This window comes from Polistes fuscatus, unplaced genomic scaffold (genome assembly GCF_010416935.1).
Source record: "Polistes fuscatus isolate 324 unplaced genomic scaffold, CU_Pfus_HIC Scaffold9, whole genome shotgun sequence".
NCBI lineage: Eukaryota > Metazoa > Arthropoda > Insecta > Hymenoptera > Vespidae > Polistes > Polistes fuscatus.
Genome location: NW_025113173.1, coordinates 6,978,301 through 6,988,825, shown reverse-complemented (window position 1 = coordinate 6,988,825; position 10,525 = coordinate 6,978,301). Strand labels below are relative to the sequence as shown.

General features: G+C 34.4%; 1 protein-coding gene across 3 annotated transcripts; it reads left to right on the top strand.

The window, feature by feature from the left end:
• The first annotated feature begins 1,211 nt into the window (after positions 1 to 1,211).
• On the top strand, positions 1,212 to 9,924 carry LOC122525803 (MAGUK p55 subfamily member 7). Of its 3 annotated transcripts, XM_043648778.1 has the most exons (11): positions 1,212 to 2,226; positions 3,042 to 3,328; positions 3,415 to 3,546; positions 4,207 to 4,233; positions 5,754 to 5,920; positions 6,161 to 6,233; positions 6,335 to 6,459; positions 6,590 to 6,714; positions 7,649 to 7,951; positions 8,453 to 8,796; positions 8,902 to 9,924. In XM_043648778.1, the coding sequence occupies exons 1-11, from the start codon at positions 2,184 to 2,186 to the stop codon at positions 9,076 to 9,078; spliced, it is 1,803 nt and encodes a 600-aa protein (XP_043504713.1). In that variant the 5' UTR covers positions 1,212 to 2,183; the 3' UTR covers positions 9,079 to 9,924. The 3 variants fall into 3 exon arrangements, with proteins under 3 accessions (XP_043504713.1, XP_043504715.1, XP_043504716.1); XM_043648780.1 differs by lacking the exon at positions 4,207 to 4,233; XM_043648781.1 differs by lacking the exon at positions 4,207 to 4,233 and having other exon boundaries at positions 1,214 to 2,226; positions 7,775 to 7,951.
• Positions 9,925 to 10,525: the final 601 nt, after the last annotated feature.

The following is a 10,525-nucleotide window of genomic DNA, read 5'->3' as shown; positions in this document are numbered from 1 at the left end:
TGTCTTCTTTAAAGGTATCCCATTGAGTCGCGATACACATGAAATCAAACGGCCACGGAATTCACCAAAATACTAGGAGGAGACTTGCGGCGAGACGTTTCCCTCTGTCCGCGGAACGACTGCATGTACACATTGGCGATAGTGCTGCCAAGTCGACGGCGTCTCAACGTACTAACGCGACGACGCCGTTTTCTTCCTCCTTCCCTCCAAGGTCCCAAGCCCGCCAAATTTAAATTCGCGTCGCGACGCCTGTTCAAACTCAATCGTTACCTTTCTCCGTGATTCTTCAAAATTATACCTGAATTTCTTTGTTTTTCTTGATTATTATAAATTAATCGAGGATAAGTGAGTACGATTATTGACTTTTACTACTCGACGAAAGAAATACTAAGAATTTTTATATAAGAATCGATTGTTTTTATCGAATATATTATATATGTTACTTCATTTATATTTTATTAACATTAGAGACAAGTTGAAAAGTAGTAGAAGTTTATATTTATTGACGAAACATTCGTAAAACGTTAAAAAATTCAGGCCAAGTTCCGACGAATCGTATGTAGTCTCGTCTCATCGGTGGCGCTATAAACGTGGGTGTATCAGACGCCACAGTGGTGCTCATTTCTACGCGAACAATTCAATATATTTTTCACTTATTAATAACTTAATACATATTACTACCGCTATCAAAGACAATCCTACAAAAGGTAGATTCTAATCGAATATAACAATCAATTATTTCTAACCCTAACAATTAGTTCCTACAAAAATAACTATATTACAAAAACCAATTGCGTATCACTGGCCTGTAACAATTCTGCCATCTCTTTAAAGCAATTCTCACAAGAAACACCCTTCTGCCCCATTCGAAATAAACGAATCGTCGAAGTATCCTAAACGAAATAAATATCATCCAATTAATTGGTTATGCAAAAAGAAAAGAAAGAAAAAAAAGGAGCAAAATCTCTGTCGAAAAATAAAATGTAATTCAATTGAAATAAATTCCACTATTCAACCCTTATTATGAAGGAACCTTTAATAAGAGCACAGAGAGTAAATTGAGGAGGATGGAAGGAAGGAAGGAAGGAAGGTAGAAAAGTGGGGATGAAAAAAAGGTGGAAATAAGGGGGAGTAAAAGAAGGAGTGGAAAGGAGAAGGGGTGGGTGAGGTAGGGGTGGAAAGGGTGGCAGGGAGGTGGGGTGAAGGAGAGACGAGGGGTCGGTCGTTCTGAAGATGGCGTCGGCAGTGTGCGCGACGCTTCGCGTCGAGGACGTGAGACGAGGACGGTGGCGAACTAGAGGAGGAGGAATTGGTGTTTAGTGAACGAGTAGTATCATAGTCGATCATTGTACTAAAAGAGTAATAATAGAGGAAAAATATAGATACTCGTTAAAGGTGTCGAGGGCACCCTCAAGAGTGGCAACCTTCTGAGCTTGTGCTCGTTAAATGGGCCAATCCGGTGACGGCTTCGTCCTATTGCATGTTCTGTCTTTCTTATACATATATATATATATAGATAGATAGACAGATAAACGTGTGTATATGTGTACATGTACATATATACATGCAAATAGGAATATCGGGCTCCGTTTTACCCCGGATCTCGAGTGACAGGCGGCCGCTTACGTAACGGATTATTCTCGCTATGATAACGATACTCCAGGCGCGAATACGAAACGACAGAAACGATCCTTCCAACGACGGGTGGTTATTCGCGGCGCTGCCTGCGACCCTGCCAGAAATACGTCGTGACTGACCCGAATAATCATCTCTCCTCTTCCTTCTCTTTACCCTCCTACTCCTATTCCTCCTCTTATTTTCTTCCTCCACTTCACCAACCTTCTCCACTTCTGCTTCTTCTACTTTGACTATTACTTCTTCTTCCTCGGTTATTCTCAACTTCCTCGTTGTACATTCTTTGCGGCGTCCACGACGTCCTCGTCGTCGTCGTCGTCGTCGTCGGCGTCATTGCACTCATTTTCGTTTTCTTTATCGTCGTCGACCACCTACTTCTCTTCTTTCAATATATGTATATATATATATATTAAATACTCATATATATATACGTATATATCAGCACCCGTGTGGTGTCTCTGTGAAAGCGTCCCGTCGGGATTTCATTCCTCTCGTTGATAAATCACGGCAGAACGACAGACGTGCGAATACCAAACGGACAGGAAACTATGACAGCTGCGCTCGTCATGGAAAACGTTAACTGGGATCCCGGTAAGTTTACGAATTAGTTACCCTCTTTCTCTCTTTCTATCTGTGTTTTCATCCCTTTAAACGCACGAGTTACTCTCTCACTCTCTCTCTTTCTATCTCTCTTTCTCTCTCTAGTTCGGTGTACTCGTGTATGCGCGAAGAAAACAGTGTTAGATATATATCTGGATTGATAAATATAGTACGATTCGTTTGTTTAGTCACAAATATGAAATTATTGAATGAATTATTTGTTAAAACTTGATATATCTCATTTAACTGTGTCAAGAAAACAATGTTAAATATACAGATAGATAAAAAGATTAATACATTCGATATTTGTTGATGTAATAAAAATTAAGATTTTCTATAAAAATAATCTGACAAACCCCCATAACATATTTCTTTGTGCGATCGTGTAAAATTATTTGAAAACAACGTAATGCTGTATACAAAGATAAATGATTCGTTCGTTCGTTTTTAATGGCGAATGAAATTGTGTTATAAATAAAAAAATAGAATCAGTGTAAAAAAAAAAAAAGAAAAAAGAAAAGCAATGACGTTAATTCATCGACCCGTGGCCATCGACTCGCACGACACGAAAATATATTGTCTGACGTAAACCGAGTGTATTACTCCTGTGTATTTGCAAGGTTTCGCGTGCCAACGTCGCGTGGGTCTTTTAAGATTCGCCGGGGATACATGTTACATACATAGGACACACACTTATACATATTTTTTCAAAATCATGAACGTTATCCTTAAACCATAAATATTTTTCATTTTATCATCGAATAAAAAAAAACATTTTCATTGATATGAAATTGATTTCTTTACAGCATTGTCGAAACTTCTGAAGTCTCTGAAGGAAAACAAATCGGAAATACCAAGTTGTACCGACGAGGAGTTCGGTTTTCTAAGCGAGTTGTTACAATCTAAAGAGTTGAACGCATTGGTCACCGTTCACAATAAGATAATAAACAATGTCAAGGATGATAAGTTCTTTCCCGTATTGTCCAATTCTATGGACATTGATATCGAAGTTCTCGATATGTTGTCTACGAAAACCCACGTTTCCGAAGATTACAAAGAACTTTTTCATCTTTTACAAAAACCCAACATGCAGGTCTGTACGACTATGTTTAAAAATAAACAAATTTCTTTCTTTTTTTTTTGTTTTCTGCAATCAATTAGCTTTGTAACTTTATTCAGGGTTTACTATGCGCTCACGACGCCGTTGCCCAAAAGGATTACTATCCCAGATTACCCGAAATCCCATTGGAAGTAGACGAGGATGAGGAAACTGTTAAGATCGTTCAGCTGGTCAAATCGAACGAGCCCCTGGTACGTAGAAATCGATTTGTTCGATCGTAACTTCGATTCTAGACTGTCCGTATACATATTCTCCTTTTCTTCCATTTGATTAACCTTTGACATAAAACGAAACCGACATAAATAAAAAAAGAAATAGGAAAATTAATCATTGATCGCCGAGGGGTTCCCTTTTACAAAAAACGCGAAATAAAACTGGGACGGTAGGGTGAAAGAAAAAGAAAAAGAAAAAGAAAAAAAAAAGATTAACGAATGAGAGGGTTCAGTTATATTATTATTATTATTATTGGTATGATTATGATTATGATTATTATTTTTTTTATTATTATTATTATTATTATCTCGCGTTGTTTTTTTTTTTTCATTATCGTTATATTATACTTGCATGCCGATCTTTGACAAATATATATATATCTCGTAACGTTCCTTTTTTTTTTTTGAAGCACCGTGTAGATACCAAAGAAAAAACGACAAAAAAAAAAATGAATACAACGTTTTTTTAATCGTACAAAAAATAACTTATAGTAGTTACTCCTCGTGTATTACCGCTTGGCCGGTTATTAAGAAAAAAAAAAAACAAAAAAAAAAAAAAAAAAAACAAAAAAAAGAGAAACAAAATAAATTTTCTCAAGTAATAAACGTATTTCTTTCATCGTCAAACTTGCTTCGAAGTGCGGCACCGGGGTCGAACCGATCGTGGTAAGTTTTCGCCTTTTGACTGCCCGTAAAAATATTATATGTGATATAATTAATATTAATTATATTATATTAATATGCTACGGGTATGACACAAAATTTGTTATTTTTCAAAAAAAAAAAAAAAAAAAAAAAAAAAAAAAAAAAAAAAAAAATACAAAAGAAAAATAGTTTTCATCTCGTTTCTATATGATACATACAACATACATATTTATAAGAATAATTCTTAAAGATAAACAACAACAACAACAACAACAACTACAACACAATCGTTGCACTTCATTCAAAATTACACACAATGTTTTTTACTGGCTGCCGTTCCGTTCATTATTTCTTTCGCATTATATCTTTTTATTTTAGCGCCTGTCGTTTGGCATTTCATTGCAAATATTATAACATTTATATATTACAATGCGCGAAATCGTTAGAAAAAATAAAAAAATAATAATAAATGGCTGCTCTTTGCTGATCGACGAATCGCAGTAGATACCGAAGCGCGAGTTGCTTTTTTTTTTTTTTAATATTATATATGTGTGTAATTTTATTTATATTCTTCGTCCCTTTATTATATTTTTCATCCCTTAGTTCGTTCGTCTATCAATTTGTTCTATCGATCATCCCATATGCTTGTAATGATTTGATAATATTTTTTTTCCTACATATAAGTTGCATGCGCGTAGAATATGTAAATTTTATTTCGAATTTTCCGGGGCACTGCAATCATTCGTTTCATTTCCATTTTCATTTTTCCTCCTTTTTGTTTCCTTTTTGTTCCCCCCCCCTCGTTTTTGTTGTCGTAGTAAGTAGTAGTAGTAGTAATAGTTATTTGAATTAATTTTATTTGTTTGTGGCTTGAACAATTTCACTACAACCCCGAGACGTTGTGTTATTGACTCGCATGTTCATAATTTTAAAACAATTCGATTACATTTCGTACGAAAAATTCTCGAAACGAGAGTACAATAATCAATTATGTTCTACCTCGTCTCGAGAAAAAAATAAATATACACGTAAGTGAGTGAGAGTACGTAACGTGATGTACAAAAAAAAAGACAAAAAAATAATAAATAAAAAGGGAGGAAAAGAAAAAAGATCGAACATCGAACGTGATCCTTCTTCGTCGTTCGGATATTCGAATGTAAAGAAAAGAAATGTAAAATATAAAGTATAGAGAGGAAAAAAGAAATAATCTAAAGAAATAAAAAGAATATAAATCGATAAGCAAAACACGTATAAAAGTTTCACGTATTTCGATAGCTCGATCTGTCTTGTAGATTTTTTCTTTTTCTTTTTTTTTATATTTTTTTTTATCGGTTTTTTCTTCCGAAAGGCAAGATACGTCTTTGAGTGAGTGTGAGAGAGAGAGAGAGGACTTTCCTCGTGGTATTTTTGTTCGATCTATTTTTTTCCTTTTTTTTTTTTATTTCTTATTATTAAAGTACGAAAAAAGGTTGCTTTTTAAATCGAACGAACGAAAACGAATTTAAACGAAATAATAATATTAGTTTGCATGTTGAAAATAGGGGGCAACCATAAAGACCTGCGAGGAAACCGGAAAAATCGTGATCGCACGAATAATGCACGGTTGTGCAGCCGACAGATCTGGCCTTATTCATGTTGGGGATGAAGTATGCGAGGTCAATGGTATCAGCGTTGAAGGGAAGACACCGAATTGCGTTCTTAAAATTCTGGTACATTTCTAAGATTATATTTTTACCTATATATATTTTTTTTCTTTTTACGGTTTATCCATAAACCTAAAATTATGAGATACCATAAATTATTAGTATCAAATTTATATAACTGAAGTATGATAATCTAGAAAAAGGTATATGATAAATATTAAATTTTAAAAAATATTACATACGCGGGTGTCCTAGTTTTTTTTATTATGATTAAATTTTACCAATATTATTTTCTGTAAAAGTTCAGCAAATTCGGAAGGTACGATAACGTTCAAGATCGTACCGGCAGACAGCAAGGGTGGAATAAGAGAAAGCAAGGTAATTAAATGAATGCTAACAACCATAACGACGACACTCAAAATAAAATCTTTTTTCTGTTTTTTTGTTTTCATTTAAAATGAAAAATCTATTACGAATAGGTACGAGTGAGAGCACATTTTTCGTACAAAGCTTCCGAAGATCCTTCTATACCATGCAAGGAAGCAGGATTGGATTTCGTCAAAGGTGATGTCTTGCACATCGTCAGCCAGGACGATGCATATTGGTAAACGATATTCCGATTTCTCGATGTCGAGATTAAAGATGATTTAGTTATATTATATATATTTTTCTGATAGAAGAAGAAAAAAAAAAAAAAACATATAAAAATTAAGTAGAATCGTACATTGAATCAGGTGGCAAGCAAGAAGGGAAGGTGATCGAAATATGAGAGCCGGTTTGATCCCCAGTAGAGCACTTCAGGAACGTAGGATCATTCTCGAGAGACAACAAAGGGAAAAAATCGACGATGACAATATAAGTAAGTATTGATAATCTAATCAATATTTCCTATGATATATTTTTTTGTTCCTTTTTCATTTTTGTCTTCTTCTTCTTTTTTTTTTTTCTTCTCATAATATTATCCGATTATCGTAATATCATCGGATTTGTCTTTTTCTATATCACACATATATTTTATACTTTTCATTATTCAATAAATTTCATTTTCGAATTTTTATAACATGTCTCTTGTCACACTAATAAATTAACTATTATCAATCTTCAAATTAAATAACATAAAAGTAACATTAGATTTCATTCGCGATCGAATTTTCAGAGCACACGTAATATTGATACACGATAGATACGATTTGATTGGTAGAAAAAATAAATGGAAAAAAAGAAAGCACGTTTATATACGAGACGAGCACGATGAATTTTATAAGTCACCTCGTCGTCTATTTTTAACGATGAAAGAGGGATGATTCGATCGATCACTCTCTCTCTCTCTCTCTCTTTCTCATTCTCATTGGTATCAAACGTGTTGAGTCTTTCAAAAAGATATTGCCTGTGCTTACGAATTTATTATCTGGATGAATAACATAACCGATTCGAATCTAAGGCCTGGTTTCTCGTATTTTCTTATAAAGATGTGCTCTGACGATCAATTATTTATCTAACATAAATCATATCACTCCCACATGCTTTGCTAACAAAAAGAGGAATACAATTTTTCTCGAAGTAGGGGTACGTGCGTTAAAAGAAAAATCAAAAAGACACGCACACGCACACAGAAGAAAAAACAACAACTACAAACAACAAGAAGAGAGGGTTAAAAAAAAAGGGAAAGAAATGAAAAAAAAAAAAAAACAAAAAAAAGGAAACAAACAAAAATCGCAAGCCTTTTTTTTGGTAGTATCATAGTAAGTTTGTCGTTTAACGGATGATGGCCTGACGGCTTAACCGTCGGTTAGGCTTGTGTTCTGTTCCAGTGCCTTTGCCCGCATTGTGCCCCCGTCCCAGTACCTCTTTGCACGCCTCGCCTACAAAGTGCAACTTGCAGGGAATAAAAACTAAAAAAATCATGTATGACGCTGCAGAAAACGACGACTTCGATCGGGAAGAGGTACCGACCTACGAAGAGGTCGCCAAACTTTATCCAAGGCCGGGTCTCTACAGACCCGTTGTTCTTATTGGACCACCTGGTGTCGGCAGAAACGAACTCAAGAGGAGGCTGATGGCAACCGATCCTGACAAGTACAAGACTCCTGTGCCCTGTGAGTTTTTTAATAATAAACTTTATTATCTTAACCAACAAATATGAGTCTTGCAAAATAATTCCGTGCCGAGAGTATTTTGGGGATGAATTTCTCTTATTAAATATTAGATTATTCCTATATAGAAAAACAAGACGAATAAATCAAAAAAAATAAAAAAAAAATAAAAAGACAAAAGTAATGAAAAGGGACACTCGTCTCTAAAGATAAAACAGAAAGTATACGAGCGATAAACTCTATCGAATCGCACCGAGAGAACTGTGAAACGCGAAACGAATTTCTGAATGAAGTCGGATTACGTATTAGTAAGCATTAAATTGAATACCCTCGTGACATCATATAGTTTTGTATTTTCCGCTTACATTGGTAGTTGAAACTTTTCTATTTGTGCGACGAGTAGAAACGTAAAAGAAAAAAAAAAGAAAAAAGAGAAAGAAATATATTCAATGAAATGAATAAATTAATTATGATATATATATGTATATCTTTGATTTCGCACAGATACTTCGAGACCTCCCAGGTCGGGTGAAATCGACGGTAAGGAATATCATTTCGTAACTCGTGAAAAAATGGAAGAGGATATCGAAACTGGTAAATTCATCGAGTATGGCGAATACAAAGGGAACCTTTACGGGACTAGTGCGGAGAGTGTTAGTTCTTTGATCAATGCAGGATACGTTTGCTTATTAAATCCACATTATCAGGCTCTGAAGATGCTTAGAACGCCACAATCTAAACCATACGTGATTTATATCAAACCACCTAGGTTTGAGACACTTCAAGAAACCAGAAACGAAGCAAGAGCTAGGTCTACCTTCGACGAGAGCAACTCGCGAGGCTTCACGGTATACCTATATACAAAATTTCATTGATTTATTATATTACTTGTTATATTATTATTATTATCTTTTTTTGTAATTTTTATTAATTGTTATTTCTATGATTTTTAGGACGAAGAATTCAACGAGATCTTGCACAGTGCAGCAAGGATAGAATTCCTTTATTCTCATCTGTTCGACGAAGTCATCGTAAATGCTGATCTTTCGATAGCTTTTGAGCAACTAGTCAACGCCGTTCACAGAGTTGAATCCGAACCTCTTTGGGTTCCAGCTTCTTGGGTGCAATGAATACAATTCTCTCCTACAACCTATTCGAGTTTAACCAATGAACGGGAGATATGGTTGATTAAGATAATGCGGACAACTAAGAGAGAGAATGAGAGAACTAAAAAATAAACAATACGTGCTTCTTATCGCTAAATAAGAGAAAGGATAAGTTTCTTTCCTCTCGAGAAACGAAACGATACGAAATGAGACGGTACGCTAATACGTATTTTTAACCCTTTCAAATACTATTCTTCAATTCTATCGCAGTTTTTTGTTTTTCTTTTTTTTTTTTTTGATTGATCAAAGAATTCCCTAAATTAAAAAAAAATAAAATGAAGATAATTTTAGCATCCTAAACGAGTAATAACGTATGGTTCGAATATAGGAATGAAAACTAATGAACGATTTTAATCGATTTTATTCTCGAGAGGAAGAATAACTTGCCAAACAAGAATGGCTGTTTTCGCGTCGACTTCCTACGACGTTTCGAAGTTAACAAAATTTACAATTTAGAGTGTTACATTGCCTTTATACCCATAGTTAAAGAAAAACAAAAGAAGAAAAATAAAAAAAAGACAAATTTGGTACGTCGACGAGTTTAAGAATGAACTACTTTATCGATTAAATCGAATTATATAATATATATATATATATATAAAAAAAGGAAAAGAGAGAAGTGACAAAAAAAATATTACATTAACACGCACACACATACACACACACCCTCATACACATACACATACATACAAATAGCAAACACGCGCGCGTACACAAATTTTCTATGCCTGCGCGGAGAACACTTACACACGTAACGTTCTCTTCCTTTCGATCGATCGTTAATGAGAGTAAAGGAAATAGAAATATACATATATAGAAAGGAAAGGACAGAGAAAGAGAGATAGAGAAGGAAAGAATTAATACAAAATATAAAAAATAAAACCAAATAATATAGGAAAATAATTACGATACAATTCGGAAATGATGGTGAAACGAGCGAACGTACGATCGAAGGGCTCGAATAATTTTTCTCAGGTATACTCGAACCGCAAATTCGATGTCGTTCGCCAATCCTAATTCTTACTTTTTAATTTGATCATTGTAAAAAGGCAAAGAGAAAAAAAAAAGAAGTTACAGAATCGAGAGAGAAAAAAAAAGTAAAGAAAGAAGAAATGCAAACGAAAAAAAACAAAGAAACAAACAAACTACGCGTAGAATTAGCGCCCTTACTGCCAAAGAGACTTTTCTTCGTTGTTACGAGATGATGACGACGACGACGACGACAATTTTTTGTATCCTTTGAAGTTTTGAAGTTGAGAAAAATGTTGATTGATTGATTGATTGATTCAAATATTATGGCAGCCGATTTTCGTCGTAAAACGAGTCGGTAAAGACGCGCCATTTTGATTTCTCGCGTCTTACGTATTACATTATTCGATGAATTCATCGAATACTAAAAGAAATTCGAAAG

What these genes read in the sequence shown, in the direction of transcription:
- LOC122525803 (XM_043648778.1), top strand. Translation starts at nt 2,184, where the DNA reads ATGACAGCTGCGCTCGTCATGGAAAACGTTAACTGGGATCCCG. An exon ending in AAACGTTAACTGGGATCCCG is followed by an intron (nt 2,227 to 3,041) that starts GTAAGTTTACGA and finishes ATTTCTTTACAG; the next exon opens with CATTGTCGAAACTTCTGAAG. An exon ending in CCGGGGTCGAACCGATCGTG is followed by an intron (nt 4,234 to 5,753) that starts GTAAGTTTTCGC and finishes TGTTGAAAATAG; the next exon opens with GGGGCAACCATAAAGACCTG.